Source organism: Lasiodiplodia theobromae (assembly GCF_012971845.1).
Source record: "Lasiodiplodia theobromae strain AM2As chromosome Unknown scaffold_23, whole genome shotgun sequence".
NCBI lineage: Eukaryota > Fungi > Ascomycota > Dothideomycetes > Botryosphaeriales > Botryosphaeriaceae > Lasiodiplodia > Lasiodiplodia theobromae.
Genome location: NW_023336439.1, coordinates 130,316 through 155,364, shown reverse-complemented (window position 1 = coordinate 155,364; position 25,049 = coordinate 130,316). Strand labels below are relative to the sequence as shown.

The 25,049-nt window shown below is 58.1% G+C and overlaps 10 protein-coding genes across 10 annotated transcripts; 6 read left to right on the top strand and 4 right to left on the bottom strand.

Moving 5' to 3' along the window:
* Positions 1-628: 628 nt before the first annotated feature.
* Positions 629-1,538, bottom strand: LTHEOB_7561 (Bet3 family protein; the record flags this gene model as incomplete). The annotated part of the gene is made up of 5 exons (XM_035516941.1): positions 629-748; positions 842-1,033; positions 1,169-1,388; positions 1,446-1,454; positions 1,504-1,538. The coding sequence occupies 5 exons, from the start codon at positions 1,536-1,538 to the stop codon at positions 629-631; spliced, it is 576 nt and encodes a 191-aa protein (XP_035371070.1).
* A 362-nt stretch (positions 1,539-1,900) lies between these two features.
* Positions 1,901-3,261, top strand: LTHEOB_7560 (U5 snrnp complex; the record flags this gene model as incomplete). The annotated part of the gene is made up of 6 exons (XM_035516940.1): positions 1,901-2,038; positions 2,120-2,165; positions 2,213-2,293; positions 2,350-2,609; positions 2,666-3,161; positions 3,209-3,261. The coding sequence occupies 6 exons, from the start codon at positions 1,901-1,903 to the stop codon at positions 3,259-3,261; spliced, it is 1,074 nt and encodes a 357-aa protein (XP_035371069.1).
* A 4,038-nt stretch (positions 3,262-7,299) lies between these two features.
* On the bottom strand, positions 7,300-8,898 carry LTHEOB_7559 (MFS monocarboxylate transporter; the record flags this gene model as incomplete). Its single annotated transcript, XM_035516938.1, has 2 exons — positions 7,300-8,467; positions 8,525-8,898. The coding sequence occupies 2 exons, from the start codon at positions 8,896-8,898 to the stop codon at positions 7,300-7,302; spliced, it is 1,542 nt and encodes a 513-aa protein (XP_035371068.1).
* Positions 8,899-9,474: 576 nt separating this feature from the next.
* On the bottom strand, positions 9,475-11,031 carry LTHEOB_7558 (Serine threonine protein kinase; the record flags this gene model as incomplete). The annotated part of the gene is made up of 1 exon (XM_035516937.1): positions 9,475-11,031. One exon carries the CDS (start codon positions 11,029-11,031, stop codon positions 9,475-9,477), a length of 1,557 nt encoding a protein of 518 aa, XP_035371067.1.
* Positions 11,032-12,687: 1,656 nt separating this feature from the next.
* Positions 12,688-14,385, bottom strand: LTHEOB_7557 (Aminoglycoside phosphotransferase; the record flags this gene model as incomplete). The annotated part of the gene is made up of 1 exon (XM_035516936.1): positions 12,688-14,385. One exon carries the CDS (start codon positions 14,383-14,385, stop codon positions 12,688-12,690), a length of 1,698 nt encoding a protein of 565 aa, XP_035371066.1.
* A 1,195-nt stretch (positions 14,386-15,580) lies between these two features.
* Positions 15,581-16,394, top strand: LTHEOB_7556 (Rhoptry neck protein 2; the record flags this gene model as incomplete). Its single annotated transcript, XM_035516935.1, has 2 exons — positions 15,581-15,680; positions 15,736-16,394. The coding sequence occupies 2 exons, from the start codon at positions 15,581-15,583 to the stop codon at positions 16,392-16,394; spliced, it is 759 nt and encodes a 252-aa protein (XP_035371065.1).
* Positions 16,395-16,751: 357 nt separating this feature from the next.
* Positions 16,752-18,279, top strand: LTHEOB_7555 (uncharacterized protein; the record flags this gene model as incomplete). Its single annotated transcript, XM_035516934.1, has 4 exons — positions 16,752-16,756; positions 16,828-16,856; positions 17,021-17,110; positions 17,162-18,279. 4 exons carry the CDS (start codon positions 16,752-16,754, stop codon positions 18,277-18,279), a joined length of 1,242 nt encoding a protein of 413 aa, XP_035371064.1.
* Positions 18,280-18,744: 465 nt separating this feature from the next.
* LTHEOB_7554 (uncharacterized protein) lies at positions 18,745-19,044 on the top strand (the record flags this gene model as incomplete). The annotated part of the gene is made up of 1 exon (XM_035516933.1): positions 18,745-19,044. One exon carries the CDS (start codon positions 18,745-18,747, stop codon positions 19,042-19,044), a length of 300 nt encoding a protein of 99 aa, XP_035371063.1.
* A 1,942-nt stretch (positions 19,045-20,986) lies between these two features.
* LTHEOB_7553 (FAD-binding domain-containing protein) lies at positions 20,987-21,576 on the top strand (the record flags this gene model as incomplete). The annotated part of the gene is made up of 3 exons (XM_035516932.1): positions 20,987-21,075; positions 21,129-21,299; positions 21,357-21,576. 3 exons carry the CDS (start codon positions 20,987-20,989, stop codon positions 21,574-21,576), a joined length of 480 nt encoding a protein of 159 aa, XP_035371062.1.
* Positions 21,577-23,495: 1,919 nt separating this feature from the next.
* LTHEOB_7552 (Transcription factor) lies at positions 23,496-25,049 on the top strand (the record flags this gene model as incomplete). Its single annotated transcript, XM_035516931.1, has 1 exon — positions 23,496-25,049. The coding sequence occupies one exon, from the start codon at positions 23,496-23,498 to the stop codon at positions 25,047-25,049; it is 1,554 nt and encodes a 517-aa protein (XP_035371061.1).

Sequence of the window (25,049 nt, the reverse complement as noted above, 5' to 3'; positions counted from 1 at the left end):
CTGATTCTGCTGCGCGCAATCAAATGGCGTCGGTAGCGAGGCGGCGACGTGTTACGGCAGACGGCGAGAGGGCGCGGCCGCAAGAGTAAAGATTTGCACGATGGCCACGCAGGGTATCAGCAGCGCAAGGCCGGGGAAGGAATTGCAGGTCGAGGTGTGCGAGCTTAGCGGTTGGGGGGGCGCGCCTTCATGGCCCTCCAGGCGCTGTCGATTGGGTGCGCACATAATCACGAGGCACCACGAGTCCAGCCCAGCCACTCGATACGCAGCATCACCACCACTAAATCAGCCCTGGAAAACACACACACCGCGCTGTGCGCATCCTGAAACATGCCTCGTGTCTTTCTCAGCGCTGTTCTATGTGTTCCGCTCAAATCACGTGACTCCGCCGCGCAGCCGCTCCTCCCGCCCTCTCCGCAGCGGCCAGGGGGTGGCGATCGGGGTATAGCACTCATAGTAGAATTTAGAAGAACCTCTCCGCTCCGCGCGATCCACCGCGCCCGTCGCTGCCCCGCGCCCTACGTCGCTCGCGGCCTGCGCCCTCGCTGCCAGACAATGCGTCGCCCGGTTGCACAGTTGACCAGCCCCGGGCTCCTCTACCTTAGTCTTGGCGCCCCGCCTCATCCATTTACTCATCATCGGGCGGCAGCTCGTCCTCAATAAACCGGACCAGTGTGATGCGCATCTCCGTCGTGTCGTTTCCCCGGAGCACGTCACTGATGAAATGTACCTCCACTTGCATTTGGACCTGGAGCGGAGATTAGCCATGGTGTGATCTATCCGGCGGAGGACCGCCCCCAAGTTCGAGGACGTTGGAGACCCGAAGGCAGGGGTAACTTACCATCTCCAACGCTCCCCGCAGGACTCCGCAAAGGATGTTAGAGTACCAGAGTTCATCCTGTGCACGGCCATCGTCCGGCAACTCCACAAAGTCCGCCAGCGGGTTCTCGTCGAATATCAGAGAGAACTGCTTGCTGTCGCTGGTCCAGTTTGTAATCGTCGGAGTGATGTTGAGGAAGATTTTGAACCCGACCTGTCCCGAATTGTCCATTAGTATCACATTGCTGGGCGTTTGTTTTTCAATCCGACAGTTTTGCTCGAGACATCAAGTCACCACAGCTTATCGGCCAACTACGAAACCCGTCCAGGGAAACTGCTATCTTCGTACCTTGGAGATCATTTCAGCGACTTCGCGGAAGCTGGAGCACGAGGTGGTATTGGACTTGGCGAGGAAGTCCTCGATCAGGCGCAGGCCAATGTTATATCCCATTTTATCCAGCTGTCGATTAACCTCAACATAGTCGCTGTCAAAGTCCTTGCAAAGCTGTGCGACGATGGTTCCGTAGGTAAGGGTGACTAGTTCGGCGTTCACCTTGTCGACGCGGGTTCTCGCAGGTGTCAGAAACAGCGGATCTTGCGCGGTATTCGAGAAACTCGCTACTTACTTCCAAACTCTGGGTTAAGTCAGCTCTTGCGCACGCGGAGAGTGGGCGGGGGGCTCACTCTTCGCCCAGGCGGGCGGCCTTGGTGGATGCCATAGCGCTCCTGGACACAGACAGTGCGCCCGGTCCTCAGTCGCAGCGAGATGAGAGAGGTCGGGGCGGGCGCATCAAACTGCCTCAACCGGACAAGGTGGCGATCCGGGTGAGCGGGATGCGCAGAGGGGGACTTTGTAGGCAGTTGGTTGAATTTCCGACTGAGGTATCGCGGATTGTCTGGGGTACGGTGACGCAGCCGCCTCAGGAGCTCATCGGCCCGGCCGCGTTGGACGCGCCGAGTGCTTAGCGCGGTGATCGCCGCTGTGGGCCGTAAACTTTGAGGAGCACTGCCATCACCATCTCAACCGCCGCCATTGTCCCCCGCACTCTACCGCGTACCGCAGCCTAACGTCACCGCGGCCATGTCTTCGGAAAAGCGCCCAGCTGCCGACTCTTTCGGTTCCAACCAGCTTGTCAAGCGCCAGCGTTCCGACAACGACCTAGGCAACGAAGTCGCCATCACGAATGGCTCCGCCCAGAATGGCGCCCTCATCCAAGCAGTACGTCTCACCCCACTCCCTTGGTATCCCTTGCTCTTGGGCTAAGGCGACAAGAAAGGCGAGCCATGGCTGATTCTGTAGGTGCCGCGTACGAGCGGGCTGCAAGCTCCCATTATGGAGCTCACAGGTACTTCTGCCCGACGTGGCTGTTCTCGCATGGTCTGACTCTCCCAGGACATTCCGGCGAGGTGTTTGCAACGAGGTTCGATCCGACCGGCCAACACATAGCCTCCGGCTCAATGGATCGGAATATTCGTATGTGCACCAACAGTTGGCCTTTTATCACTGCGGTGACTGAAGTGAATCAACAGTATTGTGGCGGACGTACGGCCAATGCGACAATTACGGCATTTTGAGCGGACACAAGGGCGCTATCTTGGACCTGCACTGGTCGCGCGATTCTCGCGTTATCTACTCGGCCTCAGCAGACATGATGCTTGCAAGCTGGGATCTTGAGACGGGTCAGAGGATACGCAGACACGTGGGACACGAAGAGGTCATCAACTGCATGGACGTGAGCAAGCGCGGGGAAGAAATGCTTGTCAGCGGCTCGGACGATGGGTACATTGGGGTAAGCAGGGAATCGCAGCTTTGGTAGCGGAGTGCCAGGGTATTGACATGGCGCAGATTTGGGATCCGAGACAGAAGGAGGCAGTCGACTACATCGAGACGGAATTCCCGGTGACAGCCGTGGCCTTGGCGGAAGCTGGTAACGAGCTGTACTCGGGCGGCATAGACAACGATATCAAGGTATGGGACATGCGCAAGAAGGCCGTCGCATACTCGCTGCTGGGACACACGGACACGATCACGTCCCTTCAAGTTTCTCCAGACTCGCAGACGCTCCTCTCCAATTCCCACGACTCGACTGTTCGCACGTGGGACATCCGGCCATTTGCTCCCACGGATCGCCACATCAAGACGTACGACGGAGCGCCAACGGGCATGGAGAAGAATTTGCTGAAGGCGAGCTGGGACCCCAAGGGCCAGAAGATTGCTGCCGGAAGCGGCGATCGCACGGTTGTGGTGTGGGATGCGAACACGGGCAAGCTTCTCTACAAGTTGCCGGGACACAAGGGAGCGGTCAACGATGTGCGGTTTTCGCCGCGCGACGAGCCAATCGGTAAGTGCCCAAGTTGCGGGAGGCGCCGAATTCGCTAACATTTGCAGTTGTATCTGGTTCATCGGACGGCATGCTGCTTCTGGGAGAGCTTGGCAAGTGAGGGCAGCTACCGCGTTAGGCTAGCGAGATTGATTTGAGGCTTTTCGTGTCACAGGAGCAGACCTTACATGCTGCAAAATCAAGCAGCTACTGAAGACTGGCGCGACGACTGGACAGCTGAAGAAGACAAACGCGGAGAAACGCGCGCTCCAAAGAAGGGCGACAGGACGCGCCGGCAGGCAGAGCCGCAGAGGCTCTCGCGACATGGAGGCTGCGGCGCGGGCCAGAGAGGCGCATATAGTAATTGAGAATGGGCAAATTTGTACATATGTTCGGCGGGAGCGGGGGCTAGCGCGTTCGCAGCAGTCGGCGGCGCGGCGGAGGTGATAGGATGGCGCGCGTCTGGCTGAAGATCCCCGTATTTTCGGGCGTTTCAGCGTCGCGACCTGAACCCCCATCCAGCAGCACGCATCCTGGGCGGGATGAACCTGATACAGTGGCCCGACCCTGGCATCTCATGCACCACCGGAGCCCTTGCGGCCTTCGTGCGACCGCGATGGGCTTGTTTGACAACGCCGCTCTTAACAGCGACTCATTGGCGCTGCGGACCGCTCAGTTTCGCCTTCGCCTTCGTCGCTGCCCTCTTGTGGCCCCGCGGGCTCTTTCTTTTGTCTTTCGCTCAGTCTTTTTCGCGTGCCGGTCACTGGCTGCGCCCGCGTTTGCTCTCCACGTTTGACCCACACTGCTAACCTTAAGCTTCACGCCGAAGCCAATCACTCGCCTATGCTCTCGCTGCTTGACTACGGACCGGTTCCAGTCATTGGCCCCTCAGCGAACGAATTCGCCCTCTGTCGACGAGCCTGGCGAACCGCGCATCGAAGCCAGCCCTCGCCTGGCCTATCGGCCTGTCCCGAGCTCTGCATCTCCTGCGCCGCTGTGGACGGAAACAACCCACGTGTCTGGCGTCGACGCTGAACCATTAATAATTCCGCCCGCCTCTGCACGACCCGCCCGTCATATACCTCAGGACCAACTTCGTGTGTTGGTTCTCGTGGGGACTCGACACCCAGGCATTCAGCGCCGGCCGACTTCAAGATGCCTGTGCCTTTCCACCTTCCTTTCCAGTTCTCTTTTTTCAATCGTGCCGCTGCACCGCCTCAGGAAGAGCCCGCAGCACCGCAAACGCCGCCAAACCCTCCTTCTCTCACGTCGTCTGCGTCGTCTGCTTCGCCACTTTCTAGAGTTTCTTCCACGCCGTCAACCGTCTCAGATGTCCAGTCCCACGTCCGCTCTTTATTAAACGGAGAAAGTTCGATATACGCCGATTCGCCATCACTTTCAACCCGCAGCACCCCAAAACCTCCAAGCTTGGTGGAATTTCGCCGAGGGCTTCCCTCACCCACCGGCGGCCTTCAAAGAGATTTCCAGGACTTTCAGACCCCTCTTTTTCATCAGCAGTCGGTCGGCCCTTACCGCCCTGCAGTACTGCCCAGCCCACAACATGATAGCCCCGCGCCACCTCCAGCTGCGTATACACGACAGTCGTACGAAGGCGTGGACCCAGAGACCGCGCAGCTCGCCATCCTCATCAACGAAAGGGCCAAGAAGCGGCAGCAAAGAGCATGGGTGAGGAGGCGCAGCTCTCGGAGGACAAGAGGTGGACGCGGGAACTCCCGCGGAGCTTGGGGCACCCCGAGCACGCCCGTGAGAAAGAAGGCGATGCTATGTTTGGGCAGCGGCATATTCCTCTCTATGATTCTGACAACTTGTAGGTTCTTACATTTTTCTGCGGCGTACCCAAACTGACTTTCTTCGCAGATCTTTCCATCGCTCTCACTCGTCCGCACACTGGTCAGGAAGTGCACGTGCTCTTTATACTTATCATCCTTAGCACCACGATCCTTTTCTGCCACTCGCTAGTTCGGCTTTGCATGTTGTCGTTCGGGCTGCAGCGCGGAGACGAGCGACCAAGAATACCAGATATCGCTGGGCCGGATGGTTTTCAACCTGATAGGCCGATACGCGTACATATGGCGCGCGATGAGGAGCTCGGAGAAGAAGAAAGCCCTACTGCTGCAGCAGATCCCGAGAAGGAGATACTGAAAGCCCCACCGCCCGCTTACGGTCTCTGGCGAAGCAGCGTGGTGAGTACATGCTCCGCCGGCTAACAGCAAGAAAATCGAATCTAACATCACGTGCGTGTAGCCCATCAACCCAGATCTGCTTTACTGGCAACGCGTTGACAACGTGCATCCGCTCCGACAAAACCCGGCGTCTCCAAGTCCGGTAGTAAACGCAAGCCCGCCACCAAACCAGCTGCTGGACCCTTTCCAAACTCCGAATCTGGGGCGACAGCAGCAGCAGGACGGCCGCCTCCACAGCGGGGAAGGTGGTGAGCAGGTACCGAGGCCGCCAAGCTACGTGTCGGACGACGGGGTGCGGTACGTGGTGGAGGCCGCTCCGCGTTCGGTCGCTCCAGCAGTGCATGATGATAGTCTGAGCGATGTGCACCCCGCTTACAGAGGCGGGCTTGGTATCCGGTAATACCTATGCGCTTGTCGCGGCATTTCGAAGGCGCTTTTTACATCGTTTCACAGGGAAGCGGGGGACGTCAGAAAAGGCAGGGTTTGGCAAGATGCAAGGAAACCCAGGGCAGGAACCTATTTCTATTGTTGGATATGTGAGGGAGCACTCGGCGCGCAGATAGCGCATCATACTGCGCCAGGTGCTGTTACCGCATCATGCGGGAGGTCAGGACAAGGTTTGGGGGATAGGGCCGGTCCGGCATGGAAGGAATGGAAAATTAACGGAGGGAATACCCACACGAACGAGAGCTACGATTATACGCCATAGTCCTCATCTCAAGCCAGTGCTCTGGTTAGCCAGGCAAGAGGGACACAATCCAATATATTCCGAACGAAATATTAAGAAAACGGAAACCCCCGAATAATGAAAAGTCAATTGAAACCTCATCTGCTCATGCTCATAGGCTAGCAGTCGAGACCGTGAAATTTCTTGTCTCCTACATGTTCACAAGTTGCTACACGCAGCTCTTTTGCAATTTTTCACTGCACTTGAGCACCCTTCCCGTATCCCGCCCTATTTCATCCCGTAAATTTTCTCGCAAGGTAGACTACGAAGAGGTGAAGGCCGTCGGGTTCGCATTCGGTAGATGGTTCGTCAGCTCGAGGCATCAAACCATCCCCACGTTCCCCTTGTTGCCGTCGCAGTCTCAGTAAGCGTTTCGCATCACATCCTACTGCCGACGTGGCACAGACCTCTTTTTCACGACACTCAACGGTGATTCCCGCCCAGATTAGCCGTTGCAAACGGATTGCTCCGGCGTTTGGTAGAGCTTTGCGTGGTAACGCCGCGTGTGGAGTGACAGCGTTGAAACTCGCGCGTGTGGCAGAACCCCCTACTGACCACCCACTGAATCTATTGCGGTGGAGCTCTCGGAGGAAGGTCCACCGTACTAAAAGTAGAAAATGCGGGGCTGAGATATGGTTGTTCGCTTTCTAGCCCGATCGCATGGTCAAGTGTTTGTTGATCAAGCTCCGCGACTCCTTGACACCGGAATAGAACAATGGGACCCACTAGTCTCCCTGACCCCCTTGAACCCCTATATGCATCTCTTCTAAGTGTACTCCGCTTTATGCATTTGCTTTTTCAAATATTCCGGCAAGACTTTCTTGTCGAGGGCGACATTTTAGAAGTGTTCATGGTTGTAGCCTAGAATTTAAGTTCACGAATACGAGCGAACGTTACTCTGACAACAAGGACTTCAGAGGACTCTACTGCAATAGTCAAAACGCTACTGAGATTATTTCATGAGATAAGCCATTGAGATAGCCTATTAGCAACTTCAAACTGTCTTGATCCATTCTAAGGTGCTCTTTTTTCTATAACGTTCGTTAAACTCATCAATCTCTAAAATGCGTAACCCATTCAACCAACATTACATATGGGGTATGAAATCAAAGAGGAACCCCCATGCAAACCTACATAACAACCCAGTTCTACTCCAACTCGTCAATTTCAATTACCATTCGTCTCGTTTTTCGTCGTGAGTGGTCCATTGCATATACTTCGTCTCGAATTAGAACTTCGCGCTCAAACTCCACCCCACCTTCAGGACTCTCGCCGTGACGTAGCAGGCGACGGACAGCGCATACGTCACGATGGTGAAGATGGCGACACCCCAGTAGCGATCGTTGGATGTCTGCAGCAAAGCGCCAGCGATGGGGATACCGGTGAGGGTGCCAAAGCTAACGATGGTGTAGCAGGTGGCGTAATACCGGCCGTACTGCGACGTGTCGCACAGCTGGCCGACGCAGACGGGCGTCAGCGAGATGTTGCTCCCGCTAGCGAGGCCGAACAAGAAGGCGAAGGCGATGGTCAGGCCCTTCACGGTGGCCGAATCGGACGAGAAGTCGGGCACGGGCGTCAGGATGGTGGCGGGCAGCCACAGGGCGAGGGTGGTGGCGAAGCAGAAGGTCAGGGTGGCGACCATGCAGTTGAAGCGGCCGAAGCGGTCGGCGACGTAGCCCGGGGCCCAGCGGCCGATGCTGCTGCCGGCGTTGAGCACGGCGATCAGCTGGTACGCGAACGTCTGGTCGATGGCGCCCGACGACAGGGCGAACGACGTCGTGTACGTGATGGGCACGAAGAGCCCCCACTCCATGAAGAAGACGCCGGCCGTCGTCAGCGCGAAGCTGACGTCCTTGAAGATGCGGAAGTCGGGCATCACCGACGACCCGGGCTTGGGCGGGAGGCGCGACTTGATGCAGAGCTGCGCCACGCCGCACAGGAAGATGAAGATGAAGCCGAGGATGCGCGTGGCCCAGCCGAAGCCGACTTTGGGGAAGAGCGATTGGAGCATCAGGGGAAAGATGATGCCTCCGATACTACCGCCGGCAGCGGCAACGCCGGTGGCTGCGCCTCGCTTCACTTGGAAGTAGTGTCCAATGCTGCTGATTGCTGGCGTGAAGATGAGGGAGGTGCCGATGCCGCCGAGGACGCCAAAGACAAGGAGGAATTGGTAGTACTCTTTGCACACGCCGAGCAGGAGCATCGACGCGATGAGCAGGATGTTGCCCGCGAGCACCAGGAGACGCGGACCATAGGCGTCGAAGATGGGGCCGATCTGGATGCCACAGAAGAAGGAGAGGAAGGTGTAAACGGAGAAGATCCAGCCAATGGTGCTCTCGTCGTAGTGAGACAGCTGGTGCGTGGCCAGGTAGGCTTGAAAGATGCCAACCGAATTCCTTGTGCACGAGGTCAGTTCGCATTGCTTTTCATACATGGGTTAAGGGCGCACTCACATCATTCCAAAGGAGGCTACCATGCCAGAGAAGGATCCCAGCACTACCAGCCAGGCCTCGGTGCCGCCCTCAGGATAAATAACCTCATCCGAGGGCCGGGACGAAGTGCTCGAAGAATCAGAAGACGAACGAGCGGCGCGTTCGGCATCGCCATCATCTTCATACAGCGGGGCGGGGCGCGTCTTCTTCTCGTCGTCGTCGTCCTTGGTCCATTCCTTCTCGCTGGCGAGGGTCTGCTCAGACGGATCGCATGTTGGGACTTGGTTGTCCTGAGCAGCAGGTGCAATGGGATCGGTTGCAGTGATGCTCGCGCTCGCGCCGTGGAAGGGAGGTTCAACTGGTCCTGGCTTGCTGCCTTTGGGTTGTGTGTGCATCCGTATCGCTTGGTCGGGCTATCCTTGCTCTTTCAAGAAATCTATCTGGTTTCCGAGCTGGGAAATGAGGAACAAGAGGGCGGGGGCAGGGCAGCAGGGTTTATATGGGCGGGGTAGAAGAGAGAAGGCGAGAAAGGGGATGAAAAGTGCAAAAAAAGACGTCAAGGGTGTGGGGTTCGCGTCGTCGAACCCCACAGAACGCCATGTCGAGTATCAATGAGTAATCGTATTGCCCGAAGCGGAAATTCAAGCCAACGGTGTTGCAAAGTCGAGCCGCCGTGCGCGCCGTGCCGCTCGGCTGTGGCATGGGTGAGCCGTCGGCGCCGGCATTGCGTGCAACAAGCAAAGGACGTCGTTTTTCACCTTGGCGGCATTGCATGTGCATTTTTCTAGGTACGCTACAACTTGCGGCCCGGTACGAAAGTGTTAGTCAGAATCGAACCAGGGTGTCGTGAAGTCAGGAGTGACGTTGTGGCCCACGGCCCGCCGTCGGCAGACCGCTCCTCGTTAGTCGCCGCTCTCCGACGCCTCTTGCCTGAATCGCCGCCGGCCGGGCCAACATCAAAAACCTTCGTCCTAACACTCAAGCAGCCGACGCAGACCTGCCCTGATGATTTCCTCGCTCTCCGGCGCGAGAGCCCCCGCTCCGACGCACTGCCTCACCATTCCAGCATGGACGCGCGGGAGAACATGGGCCACGATCTTCTCGAGCAGCCCGTCCATCACGGCGGTCCGGCCGAGAGCCTCGACGATGCGGTCAAAGAGATGGGCCTTGGCAGTGTACTTGCAATCTCCCTCTCCGCCGCAGGCCTCGCTCATGTAGCGGGCATAGTCGGCGCGAAACCTGTCGTAATCCACCGGTGGCATCTCACACGCCTGCACGTGCGGCCAGGCGTAGTTGCGCTCGCTGTCCCAGTCCATGGTCAAGAAGTATGGCGGGCTGCACCATCCCATGTAGCGGGGCCGGCTGTCGACCCGATCCCAGTCGATGATGGCCGTGACGTTTCCGTGCTCGTCGGCGAAGATGTTCTGGATGTCGAAGTCCGGAGGCGCGAGTATGAATTTCTCGGGCTCGCCGGCCACGGGGAACGGAAACTCATCTAGAAGCATGGAGAAGAGCCGGTAGGTGCCCAACACCTCGTTCCTCTCCGTCTGTCCCAGCCGGCCTTTGAACACCATCTGCTTCCACTCTTCAAGCCGGGCCCGGAGGAACATGTCAGAGCGGCGCGCCGGATGGGACACGGCTTCTTTGACGAACTCGAGAAAGCTGGGCGTGCGGCTGGCCCCGTAGCTCATGAGGCTGGACGGGCCGATGGTTGGGCTGTCGTCATCATCAGTGGTGAACTGGAGAGCTCCCATTTGGTCGAAGGTCAGTGAGCGTAGCTGTGCCGTTGCCTGGGCTAACGAGCGTAAAATGTTCTGGCGTTTCTCCTCAAGCGGGATGGGGCCGTCTTCGTCGAACCAAAGCTCCTCTACCGCGCGGCCTTCAACGTGCAGCAGAATCATGTGCGGCGCGTGAATGGCGTTGTCGAAGGTGGTGTCGTAAGTGATGACCTCCGGGATGGGACAGCTGGTGTGGCGCTTGATGTAGCGCATGCTAAGGGCAGAGGTGCGCAGCGTCACGGCGTCCTGCTCCGTCCATGCGCCTTTCCATGCGCACGCCGGCACACGCACGCACACCTTCAGGCTCTCCGAGTATTGTACAATGAAGACGAGATTGTTGAAGCCATGCGCTCTCTTCACCACCCTGACGTGCGACCCGTCAGCGAGGATGCTCTTGGGAATTTGCGAGCCCTTGGATGCAACGTCGAGAGCCAGCTCAACCACTTCCTCGTCGCGGATCTTGCCCACAGCCCCAAACTTGTCCTTGGGCTGGTGCGTTTCGGGCGTTGGCTGCCGCGAGGCTGTATGCTTGTGCTTTGGCGGCTTCAGGCCGAGCGTGCGGAGCGCCTTACGCAGCGTGTGACGTAGCTTTTTCTTGCATGACATGGAAGTTGAACGCGCCGTGGTAGGATCCTCGAAATCGGTGGGGACTAGGGTGGGTGAGGTGGAGCCGGAGGATAAGTTGACCTTTGACCGGCCATAACGGATGCTGTCCAAGAAATTCTCGAAGACGCGCTTGAGTTTGTGCATGGTGGTCGGTGTTTGCCAGCTCCGAAATGTGGCAGGCGCGGTGCTGGCCAAAACACCCACTGTATGATGTAATGAAGAAGGCGAAGGAAGTGTGCAGACTCAACATGTCAACCGTGGCTACCTTATCCCGCAAATTTGTGGCCCCGAGTCCCTTGGAACCACCTCGATTCACGTGTGTCCAAAAGTTTCCTGGACAACCACCGTGTCATCTTCCATTTACTCTTTTCTATGATAGTTATAATTATCCGGCAACGAAAGCTTCAATCACTCTCGACTGGCACCTAATCCCAGGCACGTGTCTTCTATAATTTATTCCAGACATCCGCGTTAGCACTACACTCACGTTAAGATTTAACAAATCACATTCATCATAATTCTACGTACCTCAAATAGCTACTGCAGATCACCTCCACATGTCGCTAATTATGTCTCAACCCCGGCGGAACCACTTTCCATGATTCACACACCACACATGCTTGCAGATGTCAATCAGTGCTGGCTCATGCGTCTGCCATTTTCCGGTCACTGAGTGCTTCAGTGTCTGACTCACGTCTTGGTGTTTTGGACGCTCCCGAAACATCTCGCATCTGAAACAGTATAAGAGCTTCGCGAGCAACACTGCCCTATAAATTACAATGCTTGCTGTTACTTGTAGAATTTACTTGAATTAAGGCTCTTCACTCTCGATCCTGATCCACCTTATCCCCCTCCAAAAACATCTCCTCCATTCTTACGCATCGCCATGTACGTCCCTGATCCCGGAATCACCAAATTTGCTCACAGTACAATAGCTCTCCAAAGCATTAGTGTGCTCATACCTATAGCCATGGGGCAAGGTAAAATCTATACCAGCAAGAACAGGGCTGGAGGGAAAAGGAGGAACCACCACTGGCTCGTCTCTCCCAAACCCCCCCTCTTGCATCTCTTCCTTAGCTAACCAGCTCGCTCCCACTACAGTCACTATTGCGGAAAAGCATCCAAACCCCGCTGTTGGAAAAAAGGTCACCAAGTCCTCTGCGAAGCCGAGAACTGCAAGTCTTCTCTGGTACCCCGACTCGGCTGCATAAAGCACCCCTACCGAGACGGCTACAACAAGGAGGCGCAGGCTCTGAAGTCGGGTCGCGATGTCGAAGTTCTCCGGCAAAAGGATGCCGCTGCCGTACAGTCGCGCAGGCAGATGGCCTCAGAGGTACTAGCTGGTGAAGATCCTTCGTCGGAGATGAAGGAGCCGCAGGGGAAGAAAAGGAAGACGGAAAAGAGTGCTATCCGTGAGGAGTAAATTTCATCTATCTAGTATATGTGAGAATATGCTTTTTTTGGTGTTGTGTTTCGTTCTACACCATTTCGCAGTAGACAACGAATGATATCCGCAAATTAAACCTTCTCAGGGGACACGTGCTGGCAATGTCTTTTGCCCCACATTACTGAGACAATGTTCCAGACTCCAGAACTACCTTTCAGCCATAAACTAAAAATAGGCAATTTTAAGTGGTGGCGAACGCCATTAGTTTTCAGGTTTGTTGTTGACGATATGAAGTCATCGCAAACGAGTGGTCCGTATTAATTAGAACGCATTCCGTCTTCTTCACTCTCTCCCAGACGAGAAAATTACGGTCTGCCCAGCTGTTAGCAACCACGTCCGCCGGCATTACTCCCTCACCTCAGCAATTCTCTGAACTTCGCCCTCACATAGCGTTCCTGCTCCGCACTCAAGCCGGCCTCCCCCACCGACACGACCAGGTCAGCCCTCCTCACCCTCGGCAACGTCACCTCCAGCACCCGATCCAGTACCTCCCTCATCTGATCCAGGTCATCCAGACTCCGCAGCACAGCCTGGTACAAGTGGCCCTTCGTCGCGTACAGCTCGAATGGAAACCCGCCCGCCTGGCCCCCGGCGCCGATGGCTGCCTGCAAGTGGGCCGCGTAATCGGCACGATACGCATCCCAGCTGCGGCCATCCTCGATAATGTCCACTGTGGCCATCTCTTTCGTTCTCGCTGCAAAGGGAGGGCGACGAGGCCAAGAGATGCCACGCGTCCAGTCCACCGTCAACAGATCTGGACAGGTTGGCCACCCGAGCATCAGCGGCTGCGTCTCGAGCCCATCCCAGCCGACGACGCCAACGACGGCGCCCGAGTGCTCGTCGACCAGGATGCTTGCAGCGTCAAAGTCTGCGGGCGGGCCGAGGACGAAGGTTTCTACTCCTTCGTCTTCATTTCCCTCACCGTGGTTGGATTTACCATAGGTGATCCTCGTGCTGCTGGAACGCTCAGGCCACGGCATCTCCTCCATCAGCAGGCGCCACAGCTTGAAGACGCCGCGCACTTCGCTCGTGCGCTCGTGGGCGATGGCGTAGGCGCGGGCTGCGTCGAGGCAGTGGAAGAAGAAGGCGCGGGAGTCGCTCTCAGGCGTGGAGAGATGGTCTTGGGGGTTGAATTTCCCCTTGGACTTCTTCATGGGACGACCGAAGGGGGCCATGACGGCGGCGGCAACATAAGGGCGCTGGTCTTTGTCGTCGCCGTTGACGGGCCGGAAGAGAAGCGGCCCCATTTTAGTAAAGGTAAGAGATCGCAGAGAGGCAGTTACGGTGGCCAGGGAACGAAGGATGGCCTGGCGTTTGTCCTCGAGGGATTTGGTGCTGCCAGCGGCACGGTCGTACCAGACTTCGGGCAGTGGACGGCCGTGGACGTAGGACATCATGAGGTAGGGAGCGCCGATGGCATTATTGAAGGTCGTGTCATACTGGAGGACATCCGGAACGGGCAGAGTGGTGTGCTTCTGGACGTAGCGCATGGTGTGGGCGACATTCCGCAGTGCATCAGCGTCGGACGGCAGCCAGCGGTCGCCCCAGCCGCAGGCCGGGACACGCACGCAGACTTTGATCAAGGAGGGACAGTAGTACTGGACGGTGTAGAGAGCGTTGTTGCGGCCATTTGTGCGGGCGATGACGGAAATGTTGGTGGCCGACTTTCTCTGAGTCGAGAAGGTGAACAGGCTGACGAGGCTGACCAGGGCTTCGTCCGAGATGGAAAGAATGGGGCCCCAGCGGCCATTGGGATCGTCAACCTCGGTATCGTCGGAGAAACGGGGGGCGTGGTCGGTAGGCCCCTTGAAGCTGCGCTGCGGAGTGATGGGATTGCTGCGGAGCTTGCGGGCGACTCTGCAGAGAGACGTGGTTGTGCGGGTGAGAACGGAGGAGCTGGAGCTGGAGCGAGGTTTCTTGGCCGAGTGGGTGCCGTCGGAGCTTGTTGCAGATCCCTTGGACCCTTTCGACGGGCGGTGGGCGGGCTGGTGCGCGGCGTCGGCGTCGGCGTCGTCGAGGCAGGCGAAGAGCCTCTTGATGCTGTTGGGCATGTTGGGGTTGCTCCGGGAGCCCTCCCCGGGCAGCAGTGAGGGTTGAGTGACTTTTCGAGCGACGCCGGCGGCGCGTTTGTCCATGATATGGCCCTACTAAATGACGTGGTGCTGGTGGTTGCCGACGGCGGCACGTGCGACTGCGGAGGTGAGGTGGACCCGCCCTGCAAAGGCTCCCGGGCCGCAGGGAGGCGCTCGGGCTGATTGTCATCAGCTGAGCAGGGGGAGCTGAATGATTTACATGACAGCTGTCAGCGCATAGGGCAAATAGGATCTTCCAGAATCGGGATGGAAGCCTACTCGGCCGCTGCCTTCTTAATAACATCAAATTCTCCCTGTGACGCAACAAACGCACTTCATTCTTGGCCTCGGAGAAGTCTGCCTGGGATTACCAGCCGCAGCCATGCGATGCCCCTTTATGTGGCCCGTGGCTTCTGCTCTCGAGTCAAGCATGCTGTAAATTATAATCCAACACATCTACTCGATATACTCATTACCTCTACTCTTTGAGGTGCCTCTCCCTATACTCGAGAAATTGGCATCGTCTCTTTGTTGAAGTGTGGCCGTTGCTTCGCGTAAGTAACTTTAAGTGAATATCCTAAATTTAGAACTCCAGCCGGAGAAAATGATCCGGCAGTGTAGAGAACCTCCACGATGGAGTTCAGAGTGGAAATGAAGAAATACCTTAGTGGAGCTTACTTAGAACGGTACCAGGCCCTACGAGTTCTCATACTTGACCCGATGCTGCGGTTTGGTGACTTCATGCGCCTAAGTGTAGGACCGGAAGTTGGCGCTGGGACACCACGTAGAACTTGAACATGGAAGTGAAATGTAGTGCTATAGAAAAAAAGAGAGAACTGATTTACTGAAACAGTGAGGATAGAGAGTGAAGAGTGTCCAGCTGGAGGTAAGAGCTGGAAGTGATTCCACGGCTTTGCCTGATTTGAGAGAATCAATCCGTGGTGGCACATGTCAGGCCCTCGCACCTGCCTGTGAACGCATGCTCGCCTGCAAGTGTACCCGCCTGCGTGTCGCCCGCACCATGCCGTCATAAAAAGACACGCCCGCTCCGCTCCAACTTTCTTCACCCGCCTACACTCCTACCTACCTCTCCATCCCGGCACCCGACCGGCGCGACCCATCCGCTTCAACGCAGCTTCGCGCTCACGTTCGTTCTCTACTTACGTCTTCCACCATGGCGGACAGGGACACTCCCAGGCGCACGGGCAAGCATCGTCCCAAGGACGTCCCTCACATGACCGACGAGCAGAAGAAAGCTCTCTGCAACGTACCTGGTAAGGCGGCTTCATGGCTCTCCTGGCCTTTCGATGACCAACATTGCAGCCGTAGACCTGTACAACGACCCGCGCAGCCTGGTCCAGATCTGGCGCGACTCGGGCGTTCCCTACCAGGAACATGTCATGCCACCGCCCACAGCTCCGCGCGCTCACCTCCAGCACCGTCGCCAGACTAGCGGCAGCCAGGCCTCGTCCGCTGTCCCTTCTTCCGGCTCCGGCTCCGCTCGCACCTCCATGTCCCAGGCTCTTGTCCCTGTGGCATCTCCTCCTCGGTACAACAACCAGCAGACTGGCAACTACGCCAACGGCGCTTACAACCACGGCAACCATGTTACCGGCACTTACCCTCAGTCTTCTACCGCCTTCGCTACCAACCAGCAGCAGCAGGCTGGCATCCATCCCGCCTCCAGTATGGGCGACCCGGCTACTGCGTACTTCGTCCCTACCCAGACCAACACCAACACTACCGCTACCAAGGCCGTCAACGCTGAGAACTTCCGTGTCAACCACGGCATCGAAATGAGCGACTTCCTTGCCAAGAGTTCCGATGCTGAGATTGGCGCCATGATCCGCCGTATGCTCCCGCAGCCCGGCGCCGCCGAGAAGGAGCTCGCCAAGTTCTATAATACCAAGAGGGACAGTGATGACGACGACCTGGACGGTGGTGTTGGCCTCGATGGTCTTGGCCACCGCCGCAACCATACCCGCTAAAGCAGCAAACATCCTTACAAGACTTACCATCGGCGAGTTGGGGGAGAGAATCGAAAGAGAGGAAAGAAGACAACCGCTCAGACCAATTGTGCGCAGCAGTGGGCAACGCAGATCATTGTCTGACGTCCATTTTCCCAGACGGACTGGCGGGTTTCTTTTCCTTTGTTTTCTACTTCTCGCGATTGGCTCTTCTTGATCCACACTGGCGTTGGCTGCTTTGCTGCTGATACGGCTACTCTTGCCTTTCTTGATCAAGGCTTTTTCTTTTCTCTATAACTGGTCAAGGAGGGGCATTTTGAAAACGGAGGACGGCGCTTGGATAATAGAAACGGATATTCAGGGCGGACTTTCTTACAAATGGGGTATTTGGTTGTGCAGGAGGGCATGCGGCTCCATCGAGGACTTGCGCAGTCGAGCTCTTATCAACCCGCAGTTCTGGCGGTTACTGGGGAAAAGATCTAGGTAGATCTTCTAGTCTTCTAGCAGCAATTCAAATCAGTTTCTCTGAAGTACTGAAATAGGCATTGAATGTTTACATGCCCGCAAATGGTTCAACTGCCTACCTTCGACCCTCCGGTCTAACCCGTTTCGGACATGCTTCTTCCAGTGTCTTCCTCTTTCGCAAGCAAACAACAACAAGATCTTCCGCATCCTCCAACAACACCATCACCAAACGACTCCGCCGCTGCCGTCGACGACGTCGTCACGAACAACGAGTGAGTACCCAGCCCACAAGACCCACACAAGAGTTACCAATGCCACTGAAGTGGAGCAGAATACAGCTCAACAGTGGAAGCAGCAGCAGTCGTCCCCCTCGTCCCGCCAGGACGGTCGCGCGTTCGCCTGGAACCCACAGGCAGCGCCATACCAGCCCTTGGCGGGCGAGGAGGACGACGACCAGCAGCTGCTGTTGGACGAACAACAGCAACAGCAGTGGCAGGCCGCCGCCTGGTACACCGGCTGGGAGCAACAGCCGCAGCAACAACAGCATCAGCAGCAGTGGGAGCAGCAACAGCAGGGCTACGAACAGCCTGCTATCACCCACCCCCATCACTTCGGGGTTCCTTCCTTCTCACTCCCGCCGCCCTCCACCACCACCGAACCCTTCACCGCGCACGACATGTCCGCCTGGCTCAATCAGGTCAGCTTCTGGACAGCGCTCATGCGCGAAGCCGCCGCCGCCGCGTCCACCGCCGGCGACAGCAACGGCGCAAACCACACAATGCCGCCGTACCAGCAGTACCAGCCAGAGTACCAGCCGGAAGATCTACTCCACTTCCAGCAGCAGCAGCAACACCAGCCTCACCACCACCAGGAGGATGAACCAGACATTACGCGCTGCCTGCCTGCTTGGCTCATCTCAGCCGTCCAGACAAGCCTGCCACTGCAGCTCGAGTACGTCGTCCAGTACGAGAACCAAGCCGACGACGACAGCAACAGCCGCGTCGACCGCTTCCTAGCTTCATCCTGGCGCCAAGGCCTCGCAGAGAGCCGGTGGGAGGGCTCGTGGCAGGGATCATCCGAGCCGCACGAGAGGTACGACGGCGTCGACTACTACTCCGAACCGTCCGACGAGCACCACCGCCGCCACCAGCAACAACAGGGCATGCGCCGCAGAGGCTACGTCAGGCCGCGCGTCGCCACAGAGGCCGACAAGAAGAACGCCGACGACGACGATGCGGAGGGCATGTGGCTCGACCTGGGAGACGTGGACAGGATGAGGTGGAGTGGGCTCATGAATGCCATTCGGGGCGATGATGATGATGATGATGATGAGGCGGATCCCGGTGCGGAGCGCCGCCGACCTTTCGCCACGCTTGCTGAGTGGGAACGCAACTGGCCGATTCCGGACGGAGATGCCATCTGGGGGATGTACTGGGGATGAAACAAAAAAAAAAAAAAACAGGCCAGCCTCCGACGACTGAGCCACCTGACACGGCAATGCACATGACAGCGGCTGGATTTCGACGGATATTGAGAAGACGCGACCACGTTCCAGGCGCGCAGCATATTGGAAAAACAGAGATTGGAACAACACGAGAAACGATAAGTTGGGATGAGCATGGAAGGAAAGAGATCCGGATAAGAACTTTTGGAAAAGCGAGATATGAGATCGGACTACAAGCGTAGTCGGAATGAAGGATCTTAGAGATATGCAAAGCGAGAAGGATTCAGTCCAGAGCGGCGAAAGAATAGGAGAGGGCTGGGCATTGTCTGACCATTCCGTGCACCAACTACTAGATATCCTATGCGTGCAATCCGAAATCCAGCTGTCTGTATTGCGTGTGTAGTTGAGGACTTGAACCGTGAAATATACATGACAGCCAATTGTAACAAAGCAGACAATCAGATGTATGTCCACCAAGTGACGTCAGAGCTCGAGCAGCGCGCTCTTGCGGATGAACGCCTTGAAGGCCTCTCGCAACAGCACGGTGTTGAGACACAACATGCGCAGCAGGCGGAGCGCGACCGCCGCTTGAGGTGGGCCCAGGAGATGATCATTCAGAATCCAGCTCTCTGCGCCGAGGTCTACTTCGCCATGTCGAAGCAGCCGGCGTCCAGGAGGAGGGAATCAAGCACGGCTGTGCCTCCGCCGGCGAGTAGCAGGAGTAACAGCAACAACTCGTCGTACCGCAACAGCCCTACCTAGACCGTCAAGAAAGCATCCTCTGCACCGCGGCACTGGCCCTGAATGTGGCTCGTGAGCTCATGCTACACGCTGCTGCACATCCGGGTCTGGTATCCCTGTTCGTCAGTAACATGCGGGGGTGGCGTTACAGTATCAGACGATTGACCAGCGATGTCTTGTTTTTCTTTTCCTAATCAGCACGAGACAAAAAGAAATGTCACATAAGGATATTGGGTGGGCGCTCTCTTGCTAGCTTCGTACGAGGAATCAACCAAAGGCGAAGCGGCGGCACGAGAAGGTCAGCCGATGAATCGATGATGAAGTGCATCCTGCTCGCTGAGACCGAAAGCGCGATGCTGCGATCTGATTTCATCTTGCCTCCCGGCTCCTGTTGGCGCGTCATCTTGTTATCAGACGCCCATGCTGCAGAAATGTGGTGCTAGCGCCGGCGTCGTACTGTCAATCAGAAACGCGGGCAGAGGGGGCGGGTCGCCAGGGCGGCGGACGTCGGTATGGGTGCTTTTTTTGAATCCGGCGTGGTTGCACGCAGGGCGCTTGGCGGTATCTCGCGTCTTCTTTGCAACACAACAGCGGGCGCTATTGGCGGCAGGCTCCGACAACTCATCAGGCGTCATCAGACGTGGTTGCTCTTGGGGACCCAAGGGGGAAGGGTTGCGGGCGGGCGGCGGCAGTGGCGGGGCGCTCCTCATCAAGTCGAATACCGACTCCTGCGTGCCGGGACCTTAGGGAGATATGCTGCGACACCAGTGAAGCGGTGATGGGTTGGGCGCGCCGGCACAGTACATGGCATGATGCGAACAGCGCAGGGTGGCGTGCGCTCTAGGTCGACACGAGTACAGTTGCATGTGCCTAAGGCGCACCGGTCAATGTCGCCGTGCTTGTCAAGAAAGCGCCACCGGCGCTGGGGGAGGGAGGGAGCGCGTAAAGCTGCTTCATGTGCGCTTCATGCTCCACTTCTTCACATATGTTGTGCTGCTGTGCTTGTGTGGCAGATCGGGCATACGGAGGAACTTGCCGGGTGTGCCTGAGGCACCGCGACGAGATGGTCTCGCCCTAGGTAGGTCGCCCTCGGCGTTTTTCCGGGATGCCGTCGGCCATATCAGGCAGTGGGCGGGATTGAATCGAGTCTTCCCTGGCGTCAACGAGTTGCGAGAAGCGAAGGATGCAGGAAAGGCCCGGAGAGCGCACTCTCGTTTCTTATTCGCATGGCTCTGGGCTCGTGGTTCCATCTCATGAGTTTTTCGCGGGTCCCACGTGGGCCACGCCCGGTGGCGCGCTCTAGCCGTTGGTTGACTAAGCTGCCGCGACTTTAGCGGCCGTTGTTTTCGCTGATCGCTGCTCAACCTCAGCTTCCTTTTGTTTCTGCTTCCGTCGTCCTGCTTCGCTCGCTTGCGGCTGGATCGCACGCATGTGCGCCCACCCGCACCCATGCTCCAGGTCACTCGCCCGCGCACATCCTGTTCGTCGGTTTTCCGTATTGGGCCCTCAGCCGAGCGCCAATCGAGTTCTAGAAGGCGCGCGGCCTCGTAGCGCCTCCACTTGGCGAACTGGAACGCGGTCTGAGGATCGAAATTTCTTCGTTGAGCCCTGCTTACCGAGATTTAGTGGTGTTGAGAACCGCAATCAGTGAGATTGCCGTCTCCCTGTGCCGCATTTTCTGTCACGCGGCTCTGCCGTTGGCTGGTGGTGCCATGTCGACTCCCGTCTGGCCCTTCGTGAGACCGTCAGGTGAGAATGCTATCGTGTGCGACATCGCTGCGAAACAGCTGCCGCACACAATACAAAGGATAGGAGTCTGGAGGCTTGGTCGTGGTACAAGCCGTATTCTTTCACGCCTCTCCACACGCGTCCCCGCGAATCGCCCCGAACATCCCCAGAGCCAAGCTCTCCGGCCACCAATTTCTCTATCCACACTTCCCTGTTGCCTCGTGCGCCGCACAACATGCCAGACGCCTCACCCGCCGGCAGCCGTGCCATTATGATCGTGCTGCCCACCATCTTCGCCATCATCCTTGTCATTCTGATAGCCACGTACGGGCCAATCTCGCATCATGTGTCCCTTTCCACTCCCTGACAACCCCCAGAACCGCCATCATCCTGCCGCGCCTTCCGAAAAACAGTGACAACGAGAAGGCCGAATGCCGCAAGAAGCGCATGCTCAACCTTGAGCGCGCGTGCAAGTCTCAGATTTTCAAAGACTGGTGCTCCAAGCACGAGACGGAGCATCCGGAATACAAGTCCGAGCACCCCGTTTGGTAAGTGTCTTGCTCCCTGGACCATGGTTGAAGCATAAGCTGACTGCCATGGACCAGCGTCATCTGCCTGGAAGAGATCGAGGACAAGGCGCACGTCCGAGGGCTGGGATGCCATCACGTCTTCCACCAGGGCTGTCTCGACGACTGGTTTGACCGCTTCAACGAATTCTGCCCGCTCTGCCATCGACCCATCCTTCCATCCGTGTGCAGCAAGAGTAAGAAATCCACCCGATCCTCGATGGACACGGCGCACGATGCCGCCGCCATGATGGTCTGAGCTTGCGGCTTTTGGGCGAAACACACATCCCCAGGCGTGCCTCCGGTGAAGAAGCTCTCCTCCATGAGGAAGCGTGGGATCACTTCGAGTCGTGAAGACGAAGAATTTTCCCCGAGTACCCACTGCCAGCGCAACGATTGCATTGCGAAGGAGCATCTTCAGTACCACGGCAGGATCTAGTAAGCGACCGGTGAAGAGCTAGCTCTCCACGGACTGATGGCCCGGGCCTCTGGTCTAGACACCTGGTCCCTGTAGAGCAATGCTCTTCACGCAAGATGGGGAGGGGCTGCGCGTATCTTGTGGATGCTTCTCGCGCTGGCCAGTGCTTTGCGAGGGTGCCGAAACAGGCAGGCGGCCGCATCCGAGACGTCCCAAGGTTACCCCAATGAGCAGCAGAAGCTCGTTCGCGTGCAAAAAGCGGCGTAGGATGAGAGATCGAGTGCTGATCTGCGCGGGCCATCCGCCACGGCGACCCACAATCCACGCTGCCGGCCTGGAGTACCCCACTATTGGCCGTCTCGCGGCAGAGATCACTGTCTCGCTTCACGGGCAGATTTCCCGTGCCTGAGCGAGAGGGGGAGGGTTGCGCGTCGCGAGCGGTGCGGGGTTCAACGCCCGTTTCCCCCGTGTGCGACCAGCGCCGCTGGATGGAATAAGAAACGGTTGAGGCGCTGGCTTAAGCTAGATCAGGGTGGCGGCGGCGGGCACATGGGCGCCAGGGTCTAGGTCTAGGTGCAGTCAGGCCTCACATACGGCCGTGGTGTATTGTGTGTATGGAGCTATAGGTGATGACTAAAAATGGAAACCCTATGCATGCAAAAGAGGGTCCGCCACAAAAAAGCAGCGGGCCGCGGCGGCTGATGTGGTGTGAGGACCCAATTGGCGCGCGCAGTAGCGGTGACAGCATGGCAGTCGAAGTGCAATATATGCAGGCCGCGTTCGACGCCCGACCTTCGCGGCCTTTCGCCATCGGCGCTGCACAGCGCGGGAATGATCCCAGTGCTGCGGCCTGGGTCACTACTCGTGCAGCAGGTCGCAAAACCGGTTCTTGCAGCGTCGCATGCTCTTAGGCCCACCCGTAGATTGCATTGCTCCATCTGGCTTGCCGTATGCGTGCAGCCGGGACGAGGGGCGAAGGCCGCGGAGCTCGGGCAGGTGTGCGGTCGCGGTGAGACAGGCCGCCGGCGAGCTAGGGCCGGCTCGGCTGCACGGGTCGCTCCCGCTGCAGCGAGCAACGGCGGCTGCTGTCTGCGTCCTCAGCAGCAGCAGCAGCAGCGCTGCCATGCCGTGCCTAGAGCCGGGCGTTGCACGGGCGGCGGCGCGCTGGAGAATCGGCAGCGCCTCGTCCTGCGCGCTCGCTTTGGGCGGCGGGTGCTTATGACAGGCGCGCTGCGCTGGGATCGAACCACCCCCCAATGCGCAAAAGTGGCCTGATCTTGCCGCCAAAGGCAACGCCAGAGTCCCAAGGATCTGCTGCTCGCGCCCCTTGGCGCTGCGCCTGCTGGCCGCCTGCGATTGCCCTGGCGCTCCCCGATGCGCAGACATGAGCACCCGACGCATTCCGCCCCTCTGCGAAACACAAGGCCGGGCCCCAGTCATAAGGAGGGGCATCACGGAGCCTGCTGCTCGGTAACCACACCGGACTCGCTGCCCAGGACAAAATTCGTGCCAGCCATCTCGTCATCGCTGACCGACATCCCGCCTCGTCCTCGAATGCACTTCACCGTCGATCCGAGCCACCACACCCTTCCGCCCCAGCTCTACAACTAGCACCCTCCGCCCTCAACGCGCCCGCCACAGGACCCCCCGCCGCTCTCACCACCCGCTCCACGCCTCCGATTACCTAAGCCTGCGACCGCACGCGTGGCCCTTTCCCCGTCGCCTGCGACTGCCGCCCTGATCACTGCTCGTCGCTGGGGATGGCTCTCAACTGGAGTTCATTCCTAGGGGACGACGGTCTGAATGCCCAGGACGGCCGCTGGGACCAGCCGTCGGCCCAGCAGCAGCAGCAACAGCAGCAGCAGCAGCAGAACCAGCGGCCTCAGGCCCAACCGCACCACCACCACCAGCAGCAGCTGCCTCAGCACCCGAGCCGCCCGCCCCCCCAGCAGCACCCCAACGTCCCAACCACTTCAGGTCCTGCCGGCCAGGTCTCCGCCGCTTCAATCGCACAGGGCCGCCCCGCCTTCAGCCCGTACGAGGACGCCACGCAGGAAACCTACTTCTCCGATGCCTTCTATAATGACCCTAATAACTACTTCCTCAGCGACCTCGAGGTCCTGGAGCCGCTGGGCGCCGTCACACTAGCCGGCTCCACCTCCGACTCGTCGCCCGAAAACTTCAACGACGTCGTCGACCTGACGGACCCGAACGGACGCATGCCGCAGTTCCAGCAGGCTCGTCCACCCAATGTCATGAACCGCCAGTCTGCGGCAGCCCAACAACAGCAGCAGCAGAACAAACAGCCCCCGTCCATGCCCACGACTACTTCGCTTGCAGAGATCCAGCAGAACTTCGTGACGGCTTTCCCGCAGGACCCGCGCTCGGCTGCTTACGTCGAGGATCTAACCTTTCCCCAGGGACCCCGAGGCGCTGCGAAGAACTCCGTTTCTACGCTGGACACTGTGAACGAGCTGCCCGAGACGGACATGACGACCAAGCGATCCAAGAACTCCGGAAAAGCCGACTCGCTCGCCGCATGCTGGACTTCGCCACTCTGTCCCAACCACAGCAAGGAAGGGACTCCACCCAACCCATCCACTTGTGGCGGGGCCTGTGCGCCGTTCCTTTTCGCCAACACGGAGGATTCCAATTTTAGTGGGGCCATCGACTCTTCGCTTCTGACCCAGGATCCCATCCCCTCCAAGGAATCGCCCGAAGGCGTGGTGGAGATTCAGAATCGGCCTCGATTGAAGCGCAGCGAGAGCGATTCGAGCCGCGAGCCCTCCGGACGTCTCTTCAGCAAGAGCACTTCAGGAACCGCCGAACCGCCGCAACAACAGCAGCCATCAGCACTGAAGAATGAAAGCAGCCCAGATTCGCATTCGCCCGAGGATATGGGCGGTGCGGGACCGGGTGCAGATGGTGCCGATGGAAAGGGCAAGACTCGCCGCCGTTTGCCACACAACCAGGTTGAGCGCAAGTACCGCGAATCCCTGAACACACAGCTCGACTCTCTCAGGCGAGTGGTTCCGGCGCTTCAGCAGTCTTCCAGGGGCTGCGAAGGTGGCGACATTGAGGATCTGCCCACACCGTCGAAGCCCAGCAAAGCCGTGGTCTTGGCCAGCGCTACGGCGTACATCAAACAGATGGAGAAGGACAAGAAGCAGCTTGCCGACGAGAATCAGCTTCTCAGGACGCGGATCAAGGCGCTTCAGGCTCTCGTTAAATGCGAGGATTGCAGCCTGATGCAATACGTGATGGATCTGAAACTTCACAACGGACCACCTGCGCCCGCTGGCTGCCCCGGCTGA